We start from the raw sequence: 24936 nt of genomic DNA on the forward strand, positions 1-24936 counted from the left end.
CAGATCTCACCTGCTCCCTCTGTTGGGGTTGAGCAGCCAGTCCTCTCAGCACCGAGCTGGCTGACGCCGACACTTTCCCTCGAGGGTCTTTCAGTAACCTGGCGACGGCGTGAAGCCCCTCCCTCCTCAGACTGCACTCTGCAGGCCGCCGTAGCGCGTTTACGATCACCTCCTGGTCACATGACTCCAGTCTCTGCACTAGCCACACTGTTGGATGAAGTTAATGATCACAAACGTGCCTGGTACGAGACAGATTCAGAGTCAAACCACAGGAGGATGAAAACATTCTTATGGAGAAGACAGAGCCTCTTCCACCAGGACTGGGTCCTGTCTGAGCAAGGATCCCCAGACCCTTGTCTCAGTTCTGGCTCTACTGGGGGGACACCAAGACCAACCAAACCAAATCAACCAAGATAACAATAATGTTGTAATGATGTCACGAAACACACCTACATTAGTCCTCTGCTTCTAAACCGTCAAAAGTTCCACTAGGAGCTGCTGCCATTTTTATGGCGCCTGGGGAGCAGTTGGGGGGTTTAGGGCCTTGCTCAGGGGCCCACAGTTGTTCACCTCTGTTGACAACCTGGGGATTTGAACCTTGGTCTTCAATGCCCAAGCCCAACTGTGTCACCACTAGGTCTTCTAACTAACACCTCAGGCAGTGTTAGTCCAGATGGCCTTCGATAAGAACTCATTTCAGCAGCTTGTATTTGCCCATAGCAGGTTCCAGGTAAAACTTGGAAAGCTGGAGCAGCAACAGGATCGACCTCCTCCAGTTGTTGAGTCTTTAATAACGTGTTGAACCTGGTAGGATCCACTGACGTACCAGGAAAACGCTCAATACCACTTCTGCTGAACAGAAAACCCAGAAGTTCCTGAAGTTCCTGGTGGCAGAAGCATGTGTCAGTGGTTGAAGCCTTGTAAAACTACAACTGATCTCCTCGAATGAGAACACTTCTAAACATCAACTGGTAAAGAAAGGGGTTTGACTTTCTTTCCCACTAGGCCAACCCACCTGTCAATCTCCTGCTGTCTTTTTCCCCTACTTATAAACAACACCCCACAGTACTTGCGCTCTTTCACTCAAGCAAGCAACATAGTTCCAACCCAGGGTGAACTATCCAGATAACCCTAGACCATGGTCTTAGAACTGGAGGTACCGGTTCTCATCCCGGCTGCACAACTGCCCAAGTAACCGCTGGAAGCCTCTGAAGCCAACAGGACATCAATGTCAGCAAAAACACCCTCCACTCCAGACCTGCACCTAGAACTTCTGTCCAAAGTGGTTCTGAACAGAATCAGAGACCAAGAACAGAATCGGTCTAATACCCATCTTCTCTAAGTCTTGAAAAGGATCCATCTTCTCTGAGTCTCAAAAAACAACTGTCAGAGGCTTGAATCAAGGCACGGGAACTTCCTTTCCTTGGTTCTTGAGGACGTTTCACCTTCCAACCAGAAGGTTCCTTCAGTTCAAACAGACTGGTGGACAGATCATGAGATCCAAACTCCCCGCCAGTGAGTTTGAGCAGAGGAAGTCTAGTTACCTTGATTCAGCCCCAGAGGATTACCAAGACCTGGATCACTGAGACAACACCAGCACAACAAACAGATCATTGTGAGGGTAAAGAGCTGGTCCAGAGTTCCCTTCACCCTCCCTACACCCTCCCTAGAAGGGGCCCGTGGTGGCTGCAGGTCTACACATCTGAAGGGTCTGAACCGAGACAAACTGCTCTGTGTGAGTTACCCTCTTCTGCCAGCTGGGTCAGGTGCGTCTCCACGTCACTGATGCTGTGAGACTCCAGGTAGCTCCATAGCTGGAACAACGTCACTGTAACGCCATCTCGACCGCTGTCACGCCGTGGTAACCTCTGATCCAAGACTCTCTCAGTCAGGCACAGGAACACTGCAGAAACAGGTACTCAGTATTAACCAAGAGATGACATACAGCTCACTACCCTGATCCAAACCAGGATGTGAAGAAACCTGCGGTTCCTCTATCAACCACCAGGGTCTGGATCCAGACCTGCAGATCCTCTACTGACCACCAGGGTCCGGGTTCTTCTATAATGTGATGTCTACCTGAGCTGGCATGGTCCTGTAGCAGGTTGCAGTAGACCTCAGACAGGGCAAGCAGGAAGCTGTCAGCAGAGACGTAGTAGATGCTACCCTGTCCCACACACTGTTGCCATAGCAGCGCAGCGCCCGCACACTGGCCCAGCGGTGGGATCACTGAAACACAGGAGATATGCAGGGTTATACAAGTATGTGAAGGACTAATTTAACATGAAATGTCATTTTTTTCTTCATATCAGTCACAATAACAGACAAAACCACAAACTGTTGAGACGTCTGTCTTTACTGAACACGTCCATTAAACACTGGCAGAAGAAAAAGCCAACAAAGACAGATGGTTGAAATAAGATTAGATTAAAATGGGAGTAAGAATCTTCAATTGTCATCACAGAAGAAGACTGGTTGAACATGTGCTATGTGCAGTCTGGATCTGCCAGCTCCGGGCTCTGGCGAGATTTCTGCTGGCGGAATTTAGTTAGGTATTTCATAACCCCCTAAGTTAAAATGTAAGCAGATAGGGGAGACGGGCAGGGGTCTATGCTGGAGGAACTGTGGAGAACAGCTGGCAGATCATTTTCATATATTTTGGAGCTGACCAGCTATTCTGCCATATTGGCAAGAGATCATACAGGCAATACAAAATATTTTTGGTGATGTAATTGATTGCTCTTTTTCCGTTATTTATTTGGGCAACATCGCACCCCATTTATTTGTGCGTGATAAGTACCTACTCAAAATATTGCTAGCAGCCAGCAAGAAAGCTGTAACGCGAAGATGGTTACAGGCCTCTCCTCCAACAGAGACAGACTAGATAGATACTGTGTCTAACATTCAAAATATGGAAAGAATGACCTTCTCACTAAATCTACGGATGGAAAAATATCTGCAATACTGGGATAAATGGATTGTGTATGTGACCACCAGAGATGTCCACTGACCACCTTCTGTATGGACTGACATGTACAGTATTCCCATGAGAATAGCGTATGTATCAATGTATCGGTGACCGACTGCTTGTTGTATGTTATTCTGTATGTTTTGTTGTTTTTTTGTATGATTTTTCTACAAAAATAAAGTATAAAAAAACAAAAACAGCTGCTTGAAGCTCCTTCAGCTTCTCCAGGAAGGAATTCCAGGGCGTCTGGGTCTGAGCCGCTCAACATTCAATTCTGGATGTTCGGGCACATTTGTAGGATGTCTGGCGTGAACCACATTCCACTTCCTGGCCACCACCTCCAGCATGTGTAGTTCAGCAGCAGCTCTAGGACAGAGAGGCGTTCCCAGTTCTCCAGTTCCTTTAGGACAGCAAGGCATTTCCAGTTCTCCAGTTGCTCTGGCAGAGATGTGTTCCTAGTTCTCCAGCTCCTCTAGGACAGTGAGGTGTTCCTTGGCCAGCCAAGAGATAGAATCTGTCTAGCATATATCTGAAGCAGACTTAGGGCGAGTCCATGGACTCTTAAGGATATTTGGGGGGGTTGGACTCTGATTACTGCTGGATCCATGTTCTTACCTTCAGCTGTTGAACCGTGGGTAAATAACCATGTGGAGGACGCAACTGGTCATCCAATCAAAGTAGCTCTAAACCTCAGTTCACTACCTGGACTCCAGATGGGTTTAAGTCATGAGGGACTGTAAATGTGTAGTGGGGGTGTTCAATAAAGATAATCACGTATTTTTCTAATGAATGAAGTGGATATTTAATATGAATATATTTATTGTTTTCAAAAATAATGACCGTCCCTGGAGCTAAGGGCTGCAGCTTTATTCGTGTCCTGAGACTTCGTACCTTCTTCTGGGTGTCTGGGGCGCTGCGGGTTGTCGAGTCGGCGGATGATCTGGAGGACTCCAGCCTCCCTCAGCAGTCTGTCTAAAGCGTACATCTCTCCACACCGCAGAGGACCGAACATGCCCAGACGCTGCACCAGAGAGAACATGTGTCAGATGACCAGGAGCATTAATCACATGACCAGGAAACTCCATAAGCAACACGAGCAGGAAACAGTTCCACTCATGAACACTTGAGTTGCCTCCTAAACCGACTCAATGACCTCTGACTTTACTTGCTCGGCCACAAGACTTTGTCAATGCACAAATATTTCCTAATTTCCAACATTTCCAAACTGCAGAGGAGCCCGTCTGAAGTTTGCTCTACGTTAACATCAGCTCACCGCCTGCAGCTACTCAAGATTTACGGTTACACCCACTTCCTGCCTGACATATTCTCTAATTGTTAAGGGTGCAACTTAAGGATAGACAATAAATTAATCAAAAAATGATGTGATATAGTAAAAAAAAAACGAAAACAATCTGATCATATGCATCGGATTCCAATCATTCAGAAGTTACTTGATCCGCCCTGCTAGCCGATCACCTGATCAGATTATTAGGGCATCACTACCGGTAATACTCGGCGCATACACACCGGTGTTCTGTAATGTTTCCGTAAAAGTGCACCACCAGTTTTACTCCACTGGTCTTCACATACTGGCCCAAGAAATACAGAAAAATCCATCAAATGCGCGTCCATACATACATGAAACCAGGATTCTGGAAACAATGTGTGACTGGACGTCATAACGAGGCAGAAGGCGTCAATCACAACCATTGTGTTCATGGTAAGTAAGTAATAAAAGAATCATAGTGGGGGAAGGTGACGCTGTCAACGTTCTCCACATTGTGGAGTGTCATTGTCCTTTTATCAGGCCGAGCTGTGCATGTATGTGCATGTGATGGTGTGTGTGTGTGTTTGTGTAGAACGTGATGGGGAAGGTTTGAACAGTGTACTTATACAGATTAAGCTGGACGTACAGCATCAGTACAGTAACTAAAAACGCTGCAGCTCCTCCCGCAGGAAGCGTCCAGGTCTCCCTCACCTGCCATTTAATTTGTGAGCGGTTCTAACTTTGAGCGCTGCTTGTCCCTGGAGGGAATTCCTCCTCTGTTCTTACGACTACGGTTGGCACAGGTCCAACGTGTTCAGAAACTTGTTAAATTCTCCCTCGGTAAAGGAATGGGGGGATGGCCCTTATATTACATACACGACTGCTCTACCTTTTTTTGTGTACCTCAGCGGGCAGAAAAGAGAGGTGATCTAATTTCCCACCTTTCAGGAAAGTGGCTCTGAAATAAAGGCACCGAGATCAGGAAAATGGAGAAATGTTCTGCAAACGCTAAAGCTAGTATGTAAGGATCTTGCGGTAACCCTCCCACAGACGGTCTCGTTTCCAGTAAAACAGTGACCACAACAACATGACAAATGTTAAACTAACTGAGACCTCTGATGGTCCTACATCATGAATCACCTTCAGCTCCAATCTAAAGAACACCACTTCCTGCTCCTCTGTTCATACTGACAGAACCAGAACCTGAGCTGATCTGGAACTCTAACGGACTGCTTAGCTGCTGCTTCAGGACCTTAATCTGCTAACAGAAACCAGAGGAATGTCCTACCAATAGCTGAGTGCTGCAGTTCCTCAGGTGGACCACCAGGGAGCAGTCCAGAGCTGGGCAGCCCGTGGTGAGGGGGGATGGAGGGGAGGATAGCCCGGGCCCAGTCTGGTCCTGATGAAGCCTACAAAATTACAGAAACAGAGTTCTCAAATGCAGTTCATAACTGTTTATTTATGAGCAATAATTTTGTGTCTAACTTAAGTTTAGAAATAAACTCAAAAATATATATATCGTAAACACACGTCCCAAACACCACCAGACCTCACCTGCTATTTCTGCTCCTCCTGCCACTCCTCTCCTCATCATCTTCCTCCCAGTCTGACGTGTCCAGGAAGTCAAAGCTACCCAGAGCTGTTTCCACAGTGAGGCTCACCACGCTGGGAGAGGGGCTTCGCCCGCCACCCTACACATTAAGGAACATACAGTTGGAAGCAGCTATGTCTGTAATTCCACCAGTACAGATGTTCCACATGTTTACAATCCGTAGAATGAATGAAAGTCAGCAGAAAAATAAAGGGTCAGAAGGATCAGCTGAAGAAGAAGAGCCTGGGTAAGAAGAGCCTGGAGAAGCGAGGGGGAAGAAGAGCCTTGGGAATTGAGGGGGGAAGAAGAGCCTGGGGAAGAAGAGATTGGGGAATCGAGGGGGGAAGAAGAGTCTGAGGAAGAAGAGATTGGGGAATCGAGGGGGGAAGAAGAGTCTGAGGAAGCGAGGGGAAAGAAAAATCTTGGGGAAGAAGAGCCTGGTGAGGAAGAGCCAGGAGAAGTGAGGGTGAAGAGGAGCCTAGAGAAGCGAGGGGGAAGAAAAGCCTGGGGAAGTGAGGAGGAAGAAGAGCCTGGGGAAGCGAAGGGTAAGGAGAGCTTTTGGAAGTGAGGGTGAATAAGTGCCTGAGGAAGCCGGGGGGGGAAGAACCTCCTCCAGACTTTTAAAAGAACCTACACTACACCAGATCCATAACTGATACATTGATGAAAGAATATTGGAAACATGCAACCAAGAACATGCTATAAGACTTGTATACAGGTGCAATTTATATATTTCTGCTTTCTGGTTGGTTTCTGGTCAAAAGAGGGTTTGTTGTCCATTAAGGTGCTGGATTGGCAAAGAACTGCCAGGAATTATGTCACCCCGGCCTGCCCCTCACCTGCACTCCCCTCACATTTGACCCTCGTAGCCACCTCTCTCACCTGCACCCCCCCCACACCTTTGACACTAGTACCCCCCGCCCTTCACTTTTGACCCCCCTAACCTTTGACCGTCGTACCCCCGCCCCTCACATGCACCCCCCTCACCTTGAGCGTGACCTGCAGCAGCCTCAGCTCCTGCTCCAGCAGCTGTAACTCAGGGAACTGTCCTCTATAGTCATCCATAGAGGACAGCAGTCCCCCTAGAGCATCCTCCACCCCACTGTCCTCTACAGCTCCGCCCATCGCTGGCAGCTCCTCCTCCACTGCCACCCGCCGAGCCACGTACGTCTCATCCTTGCTCTGTACGAGGGGCAGGTCCAGATTCGTTTGTACCAGAGGCTCCTGTGCCTTGGCCTTGGAGGGACAGACTGTGGGGGAGGGGGTGGCCTCTGGAAACTCAGGTGGGGTCTGATTGGTGGCAGTGGTAGACAACAAAACCTCCTCCGCAACAACCCGACTGGGGGGCTCCGGGCTCTTGATAGGCATCTCCATGACGATGTCGTTGATGGACACCTCAGAGGGTGAGGACACTGCCTCTCCTGACTCTGAGCGATCTGTCAACACGACTCCGTCAGCGCTGCTTTCACTGATGTGGCTCAAAGAGCGAGAGAACACCCCTGAGCCGCCGATCGCCACCTCCCCATCACTGCTGGGCTTTATCTTCACAGCCTCGACCTCCTCCTCCTCCCTGTAAACCAGTTCATCCAGTCACTGAGAGTCTCCATCACTGAAACCAGTTAACAGGTGAAACTGGGATCTTACCTGCTGTTTTGTGTGCGTCTGATGACGTTGGTGGGCTCAGTGGCAGTGCAAACACTCTGACCGCCGTTTGGAGTAGAAGAGTGTCCGTCGGACTGTGGGGAGGGACTTCCTGTTGCTTCCTCTGTCTCTGGAGTCACCAGGACCGCCTAGAGTGACACGACGACAGATGGAGTTAGTTACCACTATTGACCCACTGTTGGTTCCACTGTCAGAGCTCAGGGACCTTCAGACTAAAGGTGCTTGATTATGGAATAAAAACATAATTGTGATTATTTTAAATGATCATCCACCAGCATCTCAAGCATCACCCATCCACCAGACTCGAGGGTCTGCTGGACTCCATCCCAACTAGCTTCAGATAAAGACAGGGTTATACCTGAACATCCTCAGAACATTGCAGGGTTTGGAAGCATAACCTAAACTGGTGCACCTTTTGGTCCGCAAAATAGTGTAAAAGTGGGACGTTTTATAAACCTGAACAACGCGACGAAAGAAGAGAAACCTGCAGTTCCTCTACTGACCACCAGGGTTCAGATTCAGACCCACAGTTTTGTCTATCGATTACCAGGGTCCAAATCCAGACCTGCAGTTCCTTTACAGAGCACCAGTGTCCAGATCTACACCAGCAGTTTTCTTGAGTATGTCAAGGTAAAATTATATATAAACCACACATTTATGGGCATGGTTTTATGACTGACAGCTGTATTGCAGTCTGTGGTGTCAAACATCTAGCTGGCATCCTTTTAGCCATTTAGCATTTTCATTGAACTTGACTTGTGAGCTTTAAAGACCCAACACCGTATAATCTTTTTAATATTTCAGATAACTTGTTTTTTTTCAATTGCTCCTGTGTCCTGGACAAAGATTAGTTAAACAGGCTACCTTTGTTTCTGTAGGCCGCTAGCTGGAGCTAACCAGAGGAAGTCCAGCCAGAAACCCTTCAGTTAAGGCAGCTCCTCCAACTGAGCCGCCCTCCAGGCTTGATTGAGCTAACCAGACTTCTGGCCAACGACTGGCTGGGCCATTCCAGAACCTTAGCTACCTCTGCCCTGAGATCCAGCACGACTGAGCTACGACTGAGCTACGGCTGAGCTACGACTAAGCTACGACTGAGCTACGTCTGAGCTACGACTAAGCTACGACTGAGCTCCTGGGATCCATTCTACACATTTTGGATTAACTAGGGTTCAGCAGAGTCAAAACCATTCTTCAGAGACCTGGGGTTGACCCCACAGAGGGTTTGTCCCGTTCTCTTATAAAGTCTGTGCTAGTGGTGTAATGTATTATGGGATACAGTCAATGACTGTACTGGCCATATGTATGATGGGTCACCCACTTATAATACTTGGACAAGTTATATATTTATGCGTTGCATCATTCTTTGTGTCTTGGTTCCTGCTGATAAAGCTCTGCTGAATTAACCCACGGAACCAGGACAGAGATGTAGAGACAACGGTGAATCAGCAGCAGTGGGAGAACTGAACCGTGTGTTACCTTCTGGACCGGAGAGCTTCGCATTCCCTGAGCAGAAAGTTGAGGACTGGACGAGTCATCGGACGATTCTGAAGAGTTGGACCAAGCTGTCCCGTTCTCCAACTCTTGTCGCCGAAGAATCATGTTCTGAAAGAGACCGGTTGCGTTTAAGTTTTTCTATCAATAATCGTTCAATTTTAGACGCAGGTTGGACATTAAAAACTATGGAAAGGGTTATCAAACTCTTTCCGAAAAATTTGTAGTACAACGTTCTAATCTGAAAAGATTATTCACGATAACACTGAAGACAGCTGTCAATCTTCCCAGGAGGAAACTTGCCCCATATCAGACCAAGTGATACTCAGGGAAAAACCAAAACCAAGAGCTCCATGTCAGAGCCCACAGGCATGTTAGATGATCAAGTCCATAACAGCCCAGTAAAATGTAGACTGGAAGAGTTTCCAGGGCAAAACGTCTTTGGTCCAAAAAGAACACGGACCCAAGACTGGGGTTCACAAACCACTGAACAAACCAACAGACCTCTGGAACAATGTCCTCTGGACACAGGTAACCAAAGTGGACATATCCAGAACCATGTTTGGAGAAAACCAGCAGAAACACCTCAGACCCATTGTCGAGCATAGAAGTCGAGGGATGATGGTCTGGACCTGGACACACTGTCAGTCACGGACCATGAACTCCTCTGCAGTCTTCTAGAGACAAATGTGAGGAGATCTGTCTCACAGATAAAGCTTGGTGAAACTGAGGAAATCAAAGAGTAACTCTGTTTATTGTTATTTGTATATCATCTCAACTTTTCCTGACAATCATATTCATTCATTCGTGTCTGAATCACAAGGTTCTCTCAAGCCTTTAAAGCTTCGTATTAGCCTATACGGAAAAGCCCCTTAGACTATTGCCATCCATCCATCCATCCATCCATCCATCCATCCATCCATCCATCCATCCATCCATCCATCCATCCATCCATCCATCCATCCACCCACCCACCCACACACCCATCCATCTACCTATCCATCCATCCATATCTGGATTCAGGTTATTCATCTAGTCAGAGATCAAACTGGAGGCGAGTTCATCGGGAATGTCACCATGATTCCCTGGAAGGAGGAGGTGTGGAATAAAGTTGACATGACGGAGAGTTAGCTGAAACTGGAACAGGCTTGTTAAAGATTAAATGGAGTTCATCAGGGACAGTCAGAGGTAAACCTTTAACCATTCACCTCCCCTGTTCTTCGCTACCACCTTCACAGGGGGATTGGCCTGCATACACCTGACTACCTTCACCTCTGAACAGACCCTCCGGCTGTTTCTACCATCCCAGAGCTAAACATTAACTACAGTGTTGTCACAGACACTGGTTCTGGTTTGTGATCAGCAGGAAGGTGTATGACACAGTGATGGGGGACAGATGATGAACCCTGGCATCTCAAAAAGGTCTTAAATCCAGGACATGTCGGAGGTAGGTCCAGGATGCGCATGAGGTGTAGGACTTGTCTGAGGTCCAGGACCTGTCTGAGGCCCAGGACCTGTCTGAGGTCCAGGACCTGTCTGAGGCCCAGGACCTGTCTGAGGTCCAGGACGTGTCTGAGGTCCAGGATGTGTGAGTTCAACGTGACAACAGTGAGGTGGGCAGGAGCAGGAACGAGGAGTTTTAGCTGGAATGGACTGATGGCTAAGGTTATGGAGATGGTTGCTGTGACAGATCAAGATGCAGAAGACTGAGAACATCGAAAACCACTGAAATAAAACAATACAAAATAAATTCCTCTGGTCACTTGGTTGCAAACATATGTTAGAAGAAGACAAAGAAGAATAAGATAGAGAGAAAGATAGCTGGACAAGGCTAGGCAAGGCAAGTTTATCTATAAATCATTTGAACAACAAGGTGATTCAAAGTGCTTTGCAGAGACATTAAAATATAAATTGAAAGCATGATTTAAAATGTAAACAAAAAAGAAAGAAATAAGGACAATAGATAAGGTAGATAAAGAGCACAGAGCTGGACTGATGTGGTCCACTTTGTTGGTTTTCGTGACATTAGGGATGACAAAATGAAGAATTGAGTGAAGGAAGGGAGGAAGGATGAATACAAATAAAGTGAGTGATGTACAGGGTGGATAGATGGATGGATGGATGGATGGATGGATGGATGGATGGATGGATGGATGGATGGATGGATGGATGGATGGATGGATGGATGGATGGATGGATGGATGGATGGATGGATGGATGGATGGATGGATGGATGGAGTCCATCAGGCTGATGGACATTTATACATGAGGAGTTCAGATCTGCAGTTTCACCAAACGCAGGAACAGGAAGCAGATTTCTGGTGAAATCAGCTGGAAACCTTCCAGACAAACCTCATGTCTCCATGAAGCCACTACCATCCATATGAGCACGGTTCTAGTCTAGTTTTGCACTATCACCAGGGTACCAGAGGATTGCTACTCTACTTGTGATGTCATCAGGACTTACTGCTGACGGCGGTCCTGGAGAGATGTCACTGCAGGGGCAGCTGTGGCTCAGCGTACCTCTGAAGATGGTCAGCATCGGCCAGTGCTGCCGTCTGGTTAGATTCCGAGGCAGAGACTAGACCCCACAACGGCAGCAGGTGGAGGAGATGGATGGAGACATTAGGGGGGGTGGACCAAACCAAACTGTCTAGACCGGAAGATCTGAACCAAACACTGTAAACCAGAATATCTGAACCAAACACTGTAAACCAGAATATCTGAACCAAACACTGTAAACCAGAAGAGCTGAACCAAACTGTCTAGACTGGAAGATCTGAACCAAACAATCTAGATCAGTAGACCATAGCCAAACTGTCTAGACCAGAAGATCTGAACCAAACACTGTAAACCAGAAGATCTGAACCAAACTGTCTAAACCAGAAGATCCGAACAAAATTGGCTAGACCAGAATATCTTAACCAAACTGTCTAGACAAGAAGATCTGAACCAAACTGTCTAGATCTGAAAACCTGAACCAAACTGTCTAGACCAGAAGATCTGAACCAAACTCTGTAAACTGTAAGGTGGAAATGGTCTTTCCAGGATTACAAATGGCCTTTTTCCACACGTTTGGTGTGTTGAACGTGTATACTGAATTATGGTTTAGGAGATTAAACACAGGTTCAGTTGTCTCTGGGGTCAACTGCCCTCTGTTCAGGGGTCCTCTTTAGGTGGTTAAAAGCAACAACCGACATGTGACAAACTCACGTAGAAGGCTTGTTCTCGTAGAGACGGTGTGTCAGGCGGACTCTGGTTGAGGATGGTGGAGAATCTCTTGCTGACAGATGGCGCCTTGTTGACGGTGCTCGCCAGTGAGCTCAGGTCATCTTTATCAAATGGACTGATGCATAAAAGATGGAGAACAGAGACAATAAAGAAAAGCAATGAACATCAGCAGGTTCAGGTCTGGTTCTGAGAGTGAAAGTATCACGTACTTCCAGGTGACCTCCAGGCTCAGTTTGATGGTTCCAAGATCGTTGATGTCCACAGCAACCGTCTGAGGAAGTGCAGCAAACAGGTCCTTCGTTTCACAGGAAACGTTCCCTATGACCACGTGATTGGCTAAGCTCTTCAGCTCTGTTACCTAGGAAACCACAAAGATGCATCTGATTATGCCATAATCCATCCATCCATCCATCCATCCATCCATCCATCCATCCATCCATCCATCCATCCATCCATCCATCCATCCATCCATCCATCCATCCATCCATCCATCCATCCATCCATCCATCCATCCATCCATCCATCCATCCATCCATCCAGTTCCTTCAGCCTCTGAAGGACTGATGTCAGGAACCCTGTCCTGGTTTTAGCCGCCTGTGCCCTCCAACCTGGACCTGGTCTAGCTGAAACCCACAGCAGTCCAGATCGGACTGGTTTTACTGGTTAGAGTTAAAACTAAACAGTTAAATATAAAAACATCCAGGAGACACCAACCTTCACTGACAGGAAGTCACTGACGAGCGGGACGAACACCATCTCCTCGCTGTCCCACACCTGCTTGGCATTGAGCTCCATCCTCCCCCGCAGCTTCCAGCGCTGCCGACCGTACTTCATGAACACCTGCATGAACACACACACACATACACACACACGGACACACACACATACACACACACACACACATTGAAAAATGTCTCTGAACTAGTCAAGAACTGAATCCTGCATCAGTCAGCATTACTACAGTAAGAAACTGTGCTGGGAGTCCTACGGCGACCCGCCCCCCATCCCTCCCTAACTCTGGTCTTTCCATGACCATCACTTCTGAGTTTCAGTTACTGACCTCTGACTAGGAGTTTATGGTTACCGTGGTAACCTGAGGTCAAACATCCATCCGACTGCTATTTAAAGAGAAACTAACTCAATTGAAATCTTGTTGCTATGGTAACAACTACAAAACATTTGTGGTTTTTGCGATAAAATTGTCGACAAACGGGTTGTGAGTTAATTGTCTCGTTTGGAAGCTTCTAGAACGGAAACTACAGGTGAGTTTCAGAGCACCACGTCATGGGAGAGAGGGCAGACGTTCCTCCATCTAGATGGAGGTCTGTAAGGAGAAATCTGGCCTTCAGAGCAGAATAGAGACCCAGCTATCCCAGCTTGGGATAAATAAAGTATATATTTCTACCTTACACTCACCGACATTCCTGCATTCACCTCTGTGGAAGGTTTTTCTGATAAATCCTTGATTTTCTAGGGAACCATATTACCCGTCTGAGAAAAGTTACAGCACACGTCACCAGACTGATATGGTCGTTTTGGTGAACTGCATTTCTACTTCAAACACAGACCAGTTAGCTCCCAAAAAATAGAAAAATATTTATAATAAGAACGTTATCACTGCTAGCAACATAAACAAAAACATAAATAAACAACATAAACTCAAACACAGTGGAATGAAAAATGTATCCGTTGTTTACCTAAACAGTTTTATTTATAATCAAAGATAGAAAATATTTTAGATGTTTAAACCATTTCATCAACAATAAGAGCTCACGTTTAAAACCTTGCTGATGTGTCCTAATCCACATAGTTGCTATGGTAACCCACACACTGGACTAATGGAGACAAACCAAAACGGTGGTTTCTTAAAACCACAGCAAGTATTTCAGCAGGAACAAAGAAGGTGAAACAAACCTCATACTGATCTCCAGCACACAATCTGGCAAATCCAGCAAGACCTGAAAGAAAAATGAAAAGAAATTAACTTCTCTTCGCCTGAATAAAACCACTCACTGGCTCAGTGCTGTAGGAGAAGTCAGGTAGAAAGTCTTCCAGCTTCATGAAGGAGGAACCAACTCAGACAGGTTCCAGCTTATCCTTGGAAATGACCAGAACCAAAAGCCTTAACAGATTATTGGGTTCTGAAAGCACATGGCAAATCTCCATTAAGCTAAATAAAACCAGATTCTCCCAAAATATATTAATCAGGGTGTGTGAGTATTCATGTCTATGCACCATCTGATAACCACATCATTTTTAGAATCCCAGCTCTTCTTCATGGCTCTAAAATCCAGCACAAGGGGTTACGCTTGAATAATCATTGGATGATCATTGAACGAAGCTTCCAAAAGGTGGTTCTAATGTTTATAGGAGCACCACAAGCAGCCTTATCAAGTATGTAAGGAGCCCTCAGGTGAAGGAGCAGTGGGAGTTTATTAAGTCAAGGAACAATAACAGAAAAACACAACTTGGATGACAAGATAAAGCCCCCTTTTAGGTTTTAGACTCGTGGTGTCAGGGATACGCCTCTGAATCTACGAGACTCTGAAAATCTGCCATGTAAGTTAAAGGAAGCGAGATGTCAGCTTCACGACGGACATCTGGAGCTCCGACACGTGCCCCGTTCTTCACGTTTGACAGCACATTGGTTGGACGTGAAGTCAGCGTCCATGGTACAAGCCTGTCAACATCTGAGAGAGTCGAGGGATGCTGGAAAAATGAAATCCCTGAATCCAACTGTTCTATTTGCCGTTGCAAGCAAAGTGAAGAACGTCATGTGGGACGTGAACGTATTTGAGACACCAACATACTCTAGCTAGTGGTGGAGAAAGGCCTGCAGTGCCAGAGTCTAAGTGATGCTCTGGTGAGTATACCAGGTTAGAAATAAAAATATAAAAGAAATAAAGTTCCAGGATGATGTCTTTCCCGATCGGCATTGTGACATCACTACTAAACGAAGTGTTGAAGTAGCACGAGCTGTGCTCATGACTCTTTTCAGTCCGGTTCGGATGCTGCAGTAGGTCCTGTAGGCGCTAGTTACTTTATGGTCAACAGAGTCGACAACGTTCAAGGCAAAGACAACATCTAGTTCAGGAGGAAGGGTGGGCTGATGTAAAGAAGGTATTCACGAGCAGATAGGAGTTTGGAACAAACGGGATGCATGTGATGCAACAAAAGAGGTTTAACATCTGGAAAAGAGACTTCCACCACATCAGGGTTTTGGTCCAAGTGGTTTATGATGCCCAACCCAGTCCTGTAAAACTTTGTGTCTGAGCAACAGCCAAGTCATCCTCCTGTCCCCATTGTCCAGGGAAGCAAACCCTGGAACATCTCCTGAGATGGTGCCCAGAAGCCCTCACAATTGTTCAGTATTGCAGGTACCAGAGCCCGGTGCTAAAGACAGTTTCTGAGAGCATAACCACTACTGTCAATGCCATCAACTACAAAAAAGCCAGAGATAAGTCACGTGGACAACCTGGAGGACTGCCCAGCTTCCACACCACCGCTAGAGACTGGAAAATGGAAGTGGACCTCAGCAAGAAGCAAAAGTTTCCAGTCAGAATAAAACCCACATCAGACATGATTGTTGAGTCACATTAAACCAAGAAACTGATGGACCATGGGAAGAGCACAGGGTTGGGGATGGTGGAATCTGGAGGTGAGCTGCAGAGGATCTGCTGGGTGGTATTTCTCCAAAGTGTTTAAGATGCTGGGCATCGTCTGAGCTGATACTGAAGCTGCAGAAAAAGCCTCTCGATAGGTTTGGATCAGGACAGCAGACCTGGAGCAGATGTGGTTGCAGCTGGGACACCGGTTCGAGTCTGAACCCAGGCTGGGTCTCTGAAACCCCTGATGACCCCAGGTCCAACCAGTAGAGCATCTGAACCATGTATCTATCAGTCGATTCATTGATTTCTGAAGGCAAAAATCACCTTTGGATCATAATTTTGACCCGTACATGTTGCAAAAAAAAAATGTATTATATTGTACATTCAAAAGTAAACCAGACAGAAGCATTGGGGAAATGTCCCATAGTTCTTTGGAGCTGATACTTTATTAACCCACAAGGGGAAATAAATGAAAAACATTGACATTGACTGTATTTGGGGTCTGGGAACTCACCTTTCATCTTAATGTGGAACTCTCCTAGCTGGTTCTCCAGTTCACCCTCCAGAGTACACATGTTCTGCAGAGAGAACCAAAGGTTTACTTGGTCTTTTCTCCACAATCTCAGCTCCACATCTGCTGTTACCAACAGTCCGATGCTCACTGCTTGTATTACTGTATATCCTGTTGCTTCTTCATGCATATTGGCCCTTTCCAATTCCAAGTATTTCCAATTTCCATGTCATCCTACCTCTGTGTACTCCTTGTAGCCCTTGTTGGCCTCTGCCAGACTCTCCCTTGCCTCCTTGCTTCCTGAAGAGGAGGTGTAAGCCTTCACCATCTTGCTGGCTCCATCTCTCAGTCTCCTCTGGAGGCAATAGGCTTCGTAGAGCTCCTCAATCTGACAAAAGAACAACAGCAGAGAAAACCTCTTAGACATAGAGCGGAGAAGACAGTCTTCTGAATTTTGCAGCTATTATAAAGTCTCTCCCACATGCATGGATGGCCACACAACACGCCTTCAGGCCTGTTCTGCTCACATATGGGGATGAGCACCCTGCCATTTCTACGTTGTATAGGTGTTTACAAATGTGCATGAAACTGAGCAGAACCGCTGGAGGTCATGGCAGCAGTATTTCAGTTGTGAAATTGAACACGAGAAAACAATGAAGAAGAAAATTAAGGTCCCAAAGTACCAAATGTGATGTTCTGCGTCAATGTCCCACGTAGGTAAAATGAAATTACATAACTGTCCGTTTACATAGAGACTTCTGCTCAGTGCTGCGTCTGTTTCCTCGGACACGGATCTCCTCTGGTGACAGGTGACCCAAACGGACCCCGACCAAAGCTTTTGAGCGAGCTCAAAGATGTCATGTGTGTCCTGGCGTGCATTTATGATTATAACCAATGAAACAACAGCAACAGACTTCCTTCATGTTTGAAAATGCTGATTGAGGGCTGGAAGTTGGCAAACTTTATTGGAAATATCATAATGGGAGGAGATTTGAATTTGGCACCTGCCCTCTGGTTGGATCGTCTTCCACCTCCGGGACGCCGTTATCATTATGAGGTATGGTAGATGAATCTCCATCTCAGCTGGACCTGGTTCATTATCAGAGACCAAAGAACCCTGGTACCTGTCCGTTTCCATGGTTTCATTCGGTTTCTAGCGGCCGGTGTTCTGGACTGGACTACTGGTCAATCCCAACAACCTCGTCAAAACTTTCTCCAAACGTGAAATATCCGCATCACCTCTAACAAAACTTTGCTTCATTACCGTTTCCCTACAATCCACAAATGGAGTTTAACAATCATTTGTTGGTTGTCTAGATTAAGAAAAACTGAGTGGTTTAACAATACCTCGGACTGTTGCACCTATGACTTAATCTATTGCTGCTGCTTTTACTGCTATATTACTACCAGACACCTACATTGCTACATTGTGTACTGTGAGCATGGGAATACTGTATGTATGGTTGTGTGGGTGGGGGTGATGAGTGAGGTTGAAGTGTGTGAGAAGTGTATGTATGTCTGGGGGGATGTCTTGTCTGTCACACGTTGTATTTATTAGTAGTTTCATATATATTACTTTATTTTAAAGCACCAATCAGAGTAGCACCTTACATTTTATTGTGTTGATACACTGTATATAATACAATGACAAATAAAGCTTCTATCTATCTTCTATCTATCTTAAAGGCAAATCTAGAGTCTGAAATCTAGATAAATCAACATTTATATAAACAAAAGAAACAACAACAACCAAAGGAATCTGGTGAAATGAGTAAAGTATACCATAAAGATGATAAGCAGCACAAACTCAACTCTGCAGAAGAACTTGGATCATTTATACGTTAAAAAAACGTTGTACCCCAGAAGAGCATGAGAAGGTGTGTCCATCTCCCTCAGACTACTCCTCCAGGGCCCGGTTCTGGATCAGCTGAGAGAAGTCAGCTGTTTCTAGCAAAATTCAAGTTATCTAGTCGGCAAGGATGCTGAAGGAGAACCCAGCGGACTGTAGGTGTGATGCTCCTGGACATGGGTGGCTGACATGACATGACAAAGTCAGGTGGGACAGACACCTGAGGTGGAGTAAGAGTCACATGCACATACTCTTCAAACTAAGACAGGGTGGACTCGTGTCTCTTCCTGCATGCTGGACGACCTTCCGAGCGACTCCTCAAAAGAGCCGACTCAGGCTCCTTTCAAAGTACTTCCTGTTATTTACTGTCCACAGGACATTAAATAACACTTCATCACACTTCATCCTGCAGAGAACTTTCTAGGCTCCGTCAGCATTCCCTCCACCCCCTCCACTTACAACAAGGTCCACACGTATCGGACAGTTTTTAATGACTTATCTATCTATTAATGATTTATCATGAATTAAAGCTTTTTTTTTTAAGATTTGTTTTGTGGCTCTAGTGGCCCTTTATTCAAGTTGCAGACATGAAGGGGGTAGAGAGAGAGAATGGGGATGACATGCAGCAAAGGTGCACAGGCTGGGATTGGAACCTGTGACCGCTGCAGGAGGACTGTAGCTTCAGTATATGAGCCGCTTGCTTAACCCAGTACGCCACCGAGCAGCCCGAATTAAAGCTATTTTAAGGAAACTACCTCCATCTTCAGGGGCTCTAACGAATTTGGACAAATTGACGTAACTGTAACTGAACAGTAATTATTAAAGCTTGGATGAAAGTCATCTCCAGTCAGTGACCTGAAGTCAGGAGTCCACAGACATGATCCCTTAGATTCCTCCCTGGAAAGGCCTTGATATCTAATCTAGATGAGATATTTTATCCACATTTGATCAGATAAACACACGTTTAAGGTGGCTTCTTGTCAGTGGACGTGCCACTACGAGGTTTGTGTTAGATAAACAACAAGTAGAGTGTTGCTATCAAGACGCTGTGACATGACTACATGTTCAACTGGATCAAAGGCAGCTGTCAGGTCCAACACCACCAAGACTACATACTGACCAGAGGCTTGGGGGGTAGGGTTGGGGTTAAGGTTAGGGGTTAGGGTTGGGGTTAGCCATGAGGACATCGTTGGAGACCTTTAGGAGAGGGGCAGTGGTAGTCTAGTGGCTACAGAGGTGGTCTGGCGGACCCAGGTTCAAGCCCCGGAATGCCAACCAAGATGAACCACCTTGGGCTCCTGAGCAAGGCCTTAACCCTAATTGCTCCCTGGGCGAAATAGTGTGTTTGTTCCCTCAGATGTAAGTTGCTTTGGATAGAAGCATCTGCTAAATGAAAGTAATAGTAGTAGTAGTAGTAGCAGCAGTAGAGCAGTCTCAGTTGAATGAGTTGTTCCGGACTGAAAGACATCAAATTATTTATTTTCCTCCAAATAAGAGGTGAGCTGCTCGGCCGCTCCTTTTTAAAAAATTTTTGACATAAACTAAAGTTTGGAAATGGGCCTAAAGTTTTTAGGATCAGACTGATCAAGAGTAGGTTTATTTGAGAACCACTATTATCCATATGAAGAAAATGAATCCAGCTGGACCTGTTAAATGTTCCTCAGCAACAAACAGACTTGTTGGGTGGTTGTGGTGGTCTTACCTTGCTGAGATGAAACTCCAGGCGTCTGATGTACCTCTCAATCACCTTCACTTGCTGTCAGACAAGAGTCACATGTAGTTACAACACTGACATATGTGTTGTTACGACGTGTCACTTAAATAATTAGAAACAACCAAAGAGTGCATCTCACCTTGTCTAAATCGTACAGGAAACCCTGGGGAACGGAAAACATGGCGTCATCAGCATATGGTGTAAATGGGTCAACAGGTTTGACTGTCTCAGACTGCATAAAGACCACGACATACCAGTCTGGAGTTCCTCTTGGAGTCCTTGATCTGTCTGCTGAAGCTGTCCAGGTCCATCTGATGGACTTGAAGGTGCGACCTGAAAGCACAACCAGAGAAGATCTCAACCACATTTGTGGGTCATAACTGAAGATAGATGGTGTTAAACACCACCAACGACGGTGTTAAAGGCCAGGGGCCTCATCTATAAAGCTTGCTTGCGCACAAAAAGCGCCTGAAAGTTGCGGAAGCCGCCATCTACGTAAAGCCTCGGATCTAAAAAGAAAAAACTAACCGAAAAATCTGCTTATGTTTACGGCAACCCTCACCCTCCCGTAAGAATTTACTTAAGACACGGGGAACTGGCGACGCAGGGATTGAGGTGGTGAAATGAAGCCAGATTCATGTCATACTCTTAATAATGTCATCACATATCACAAAATATATCAAACTTATAATAAAATAGCGCTAATCGTGTCCCTCTGTGTGTGAAGCGTCAGTCAGGACTCTGGTGCTGCTGCAGCCGCGGTGACACGCCGGGAACCTCCTCACACCCACCGCTTTAGGACAGAACAAATGAGGGGCTTCTTATAGCGTTTAGGGGCTCCACGGAGCCCCTCATTTCTTCCCTAAAGGGACACAGATTTTTTTATATATATAATGAGTTTTACGCGCGCGTGAAACCTTTACGTGCGGGTGTATGGTGCCTAAATTAGGGTCCCGTGTTAAAACGATGCAGAGCCTACGGCGTAGGGTACGCAGCGACGCGCACCTACGCCGTAGGCTCTGCGTTGGTGACGCAGAACCATAAACCCGCCCTGAGCAGCTCTGAGGGGAGACCGGAGGGGAGGAGGGGGAGCGGGGGGTGAGGCGGAGCTGCCGGGTCGTTCTCGCATCGTCTTCGCACAAACGTTTATTAATGGCTGATCCTACCGTTAGTTTTTAAACAAAAACATGATTTTGAAAAGATGGGGGGCATGTCCCCACTGTTGCGCCGGGGCACTCACGGCGTTCCGCGCAGCAACGGCGTGCTGCCACTCACTTGCTGTATTTTATACTATTTATTTTTCTACTTTTACTGTGACCACAAAATAATGTCGTTTTCCTGTCCTCCACCTCATCCTCAACATCTCGATCTCAGATCTCAGTGAAATTCAGTGGCTGGATACTTCTCATTCATCCTGAAGCCAAACAGGCTGCAGGAAGCCACTGCGCATGCTCAGCAGGCTCATTCATATGCAAAAACATACCATTTTTGGTATGAAGTGGGCGTGTAGAGGGCGGGATATGAGGCGGGTTCACCTGCGCAACCTTCCAGCTGGACTGTGATTTATAAACCGAAAATTGCGTGCAAGTCTGCGTGCACAGGGTTTTATTGATCCAGATTTTTTTTTGTGCCCGGCATTTTCGGCTTTTGAGTGTACGTGCACTTTTAGTATGACTCCTACGCAGTCCATTTTAAATGAGGCCCCAGACCCTTCAGAATAAAAGTTGCACAGATGTGTTTGTACGAGGATCAGGGACTCACTCTAGGCCTTTCTTCAGAGCTTCGTAGACCTGATCCAAGCGCTCTGGCTGAGGAACTTTAGGTGGGGAGTTAGATTTGGTGGGCATGGTGAACATCCTACTTGCTCTGCTGGACCTCCTGCTGAGACCAGGAGTGCTGAACACTGAGAAGTTCCTGCAACATAAGGAGAAGAACTTCACACATCCAGGAATTAACCTGATTCATCCGATATATTCAACAGTTCAGGGAGACGTTTCTGGAGAATCAAGTCTCGCCCTCTTACCGCCAAAACTCTGCTCTTAATTTGCTTTTCATTGTTTTCTCACTTCCTAACATCATTATCAAAATAAATTATGGTCTTAAATGAGTGAGAACAGAGACAAAGCTTCTATGAATTCTAAATTCCACTTTGGGCCTGAAAAATAGTTTATGAACGGGACCAACAAAAGTCATTCTCACAGCCAACTAAATATTCTAGCCAGAGTGGTGCTGGTGGGCCAGTCCACCCAGGAGTCCAACCCAGCACCAGTGAAGATGGCAGAGAGCAGGTGTGCGTACCTGTACGGCTTGTCCTGGATGTTGACTCCAGTGAAGCTCTGGCTCCTAGTGATGGATCTGGAGGGGATTCGTCTGACCGGCCGAACGGACAGAGACATGGTGGACAGAGTTCGAGATGGTCTCCCTGTAAGAAGACAAAAGCAAATTAATGCCTTACAAGTTTCAGGCTGGAGCAGATTGTTCTCCACGTTATCTCCACTCACACCTGATGTTCCATGCTGATAAAACATTCATGCATTTTTTTTTCTCAAACGCTTTAGGACCACAAATCACAAGAAGTCGAGACGAAATCACAAAAGAACAACATCTGGTTTTCCAGGTTGAATTTAACACGGAAGTAAGGAAATAAAGTGCAGTTCCTCTACCGATCGCTAGTGTTTTGATTCAGACATGCAGTTCCTCTACTGAGCACCAGGGTCTAGATCTACCGACCACAATGGTCTGGAGTGAGACCTGCACTTCCGGGGTGGGTGGAGTCAGTTCCTGCCAGCATGACGTCATGCTGCGTGTAGAACTCAGATGTCAGAGGTTTCCATGGCGACCTTTGTGCATGTGGTTCAAACAGCTGTTGACGGTCTTGATGCAGCTGACGTTGGTAGAGTATACCGTCCTACATCCTTCAGCTCTTTACTCTTCTATTTATTTATTTATTTATTTATTTATTTATTTTTTAGGAGTCTGAGTCCTGGAGCAGGGTCCTGGAGCAAGGTCTTTCATCTGTTCTTTAAACCAGCTGAAAAGCCTTTTCAAGGCTGCAAACTAACAAACTCCCCCCTCCCACCCCACAGGAAATGTCACAATCCTGCAGGAAGTCCAATGTGACTCCCTCTCCTGACAGGAAGTTTAACAAAAGGAGATAGGAGGGCTGAGGAGGAAAGGTCACCTCTGCTGGAGTGAAACAAAACACTGGAAATGAAGGAATTCCTCTGGAAACTCGCTGAATCACATACAAGTTGGCTTTAGAGAGCTACAAACATCAACTTCCATGTCTGCAACCTGGCGGACCATCGCGGTGTATAGTCTACCCTTTAATGACTGAAACCAGGTCAGGACGGGTTCATCGCATCCAGCCACTTCCTGCTTCATTTCCTGAAAGATTATCAGGTTGTGTTGTGGCAGCAGTCCACCGTCTCCAGGACAATGACCACACCAGAAATGCTAACTCAGGGGTGAAGCCAGCAGACCTTTCTGGGAAATTGAACAATGTTGGTTTTCACCAACTACCAGAATTAGACTTCAGCGTTTGAACAAAGTGATGAAGAAGCTTGATCACTGCTGAAGAATTTCTTCAGTCAGGGATAATAATAATAATAATAAAACTAATACTACTACTACTACTACTAATAATAATAATAATAACAACTCGCATTTATATAGCGAAACCCTATATCGCTTTACAAAGGTGGAGAACAAACAAAGCAAAACAGGGAGGGGACCTAGCTAATCTGGGAAAGCCAAGGAGAAGAGGTGTGTTTTTAGATGTGCTTTGAAACTGTGGAGGGTGGGGGACTACATCCCCCGAGGGGCCTAGCATCTGAAGACTTTCTTCAGATGCTAGGCTTTATGGATGGAGTTTGTTGGTGGAGGAGGTCAGACAGGTATTGGGGGGCGAGAGAATTGAGGGATTTGTAAGTGTAAGAAAGGTGTAAGTAAGAATGTCTTCAGTAAGGGAATGTCTTCAGGTCTACAGACCACTGCAGATTATTCCACGTCCTTGGCATGACACCTCATTTGGCTCCATCATAAACTGCATAAAAGAATGGGACAATCTCTTTGTCATTCACAGGGTTCTGCTGGAACCTGTAAGAACCCACAAGCCTGGGCCTGTTACCGATGGGACTTGCAGGTCCTGGTCCACTCATCCTGGTCAGCTCTGGCACCACTTGTAGAGGATCTAAAGGCAGTCCAGCTGGTGTCCTCTGGTTAGCTTCCCTTAACCAGACTAAAGAGAGCTGCTCCAGTAACCAGTAAGTAGTCAGAATAACTATTCAGAATGACCAGTAACTAGTCAGACTAGGGCTGTTCGATTTTGCCCAAAAATAAAATCTAGATTTTTTTCTCTCAAAATCCGATTTTCGATTACGATTACGATTATTTTGTGAATTGACAAAAGGCAAAGAAATGATTTCAAATATGCTGTTTTTTTATTGAACATTTGCCCCATTGGGCTTTAAGTGCAAACTTTGCTCTTATTAAACCAAAAATGAATGAATAAAGTGCAAAACTCTGTAAAATAAGTTGAAAAAAAGTTTAAAAAAAATATAATAAAATATAAAGTTTTATCTCTGAAAAAAAATCAGCAAATCAGCACTTGCAAACATACAGTAAGTTATGTTTCCAATTAAATAAAACAAGACATTTTCTAGTTAAACTAAACTGGGTCTTTGCATGCTAAATAATAATGCAACCCATGAAGGAGGTAGAGGTGTGTAATGTCAGTCATTACATTTGCTATTCACATTTGCAAGTTTTTTGCAAGGAACACGAGCCGGTCTACCGCATCTGGCTTGAGGGATGCCCGGTGGCATGTTACAACGCCCCCTCCTACACTAAAGAGCCTCTCCGATGGGGCACTTGTCGCAGGTGTTGAGAGGTATTTCCATCAATCATTAATATGTGTGCAGACAAGGTAAAAAAAAAAAAAAAAAAAAAAAAAGAAAAGTGAAAAATCGATTTTACGATTTTCACGTTTTAACATCGTTCTAATTACATAATCGCGATTACGATTTAAAATCGTTTAATCGAA

General features: G+C 45.8%; 1 protein-coding gene across 4 annotated transcripts in view; it reads right to left on the reverse strand.

Annotated features, from left to right (window-relative positions):
• Positions 1–24936, reverse strand: part of ripor1 (RHO family interacting cell polarization regulator 1) — a 38874-nt gene that overhangs the window by 4852 nt on the left and 9086 nt on the right. For 3 of the 4 annotated variants that reach the window (XM_061721590.1, XM_061721593.1, XM_061721591.1), the window contains 21 exons: positions 22191–22314; positions 21654–21806; positions 20147–20225; positions 20032–20055; positions 19881–19934; positions 16568–16717; positions 16333–16396; positions 14125–14168; positions 12925–13050; positions 12420–12568; positions 12193–12325; positions 11447–11560; positions 8965–9090; positions 7471–7616; positions 6814–7396; positions 5790–5926; positions 5524–5644; positions 3860–3989; positions 2080–2229; positions 1745–1903; positions 11–207 (listed from right to left, as the gene is read on the reverse strand). In XM_061721590.1, coding sequence (XP_061577574.1) covers positions 11–207; positions 1745–1903; positions 2080–2229; positions 3860–3989; positions 5524–5644; positions 5790–5926; positions 6814–7396; positions 7471–7616; positions 8965–9090; positions 11447–11560; positions 12193–12325; positions 12420–12568; positions 12925–13050; positions 14125–14168; positions 16333–16396; positions 16568–16717; positions 19881–19934; positions 20032–20055; positions 20147–20225; positions 21654–21806; positions 22191–22314 — 2963 coding nt within the window. The remainder of the gene's footprint in view (positions 1–10; positions 208–1744; positions 1904–2079; positions 2230–3859; positions 3990–5523; positions 5645–5789; positions 5927–6813; positions 7397–7470; positions 7617–8964; positions 9091–11446; positions 11561–12192; positions 12326–12419; positions 12569–12924; positions 13051–14124; positions 14169–16332; positions 16397–16567; positions 16718–19880; positions 19935–20031; positions 20056–20146; positions 20226–21653; positions 21807–22190; positions 22315–24936) is intronic. The other variant, XM_061721594.1, reaches the window with a different exon arrangement.

This window comes from Cololabis saira, chromosome 5 (genome assembly GCF_033807715.1).
Source record: "Cololabis saira isolate AMF1-May2022 chromosome 5, fColSai1.1, whole genome shotgun sequence".
In the NCBI taxonomy this organism is placed as follows: Eukaryota; Metazoa; Chordata; class Actinopteri; order Beloniformes; family Belonidae; genus Cololabis; species Cololabis saira.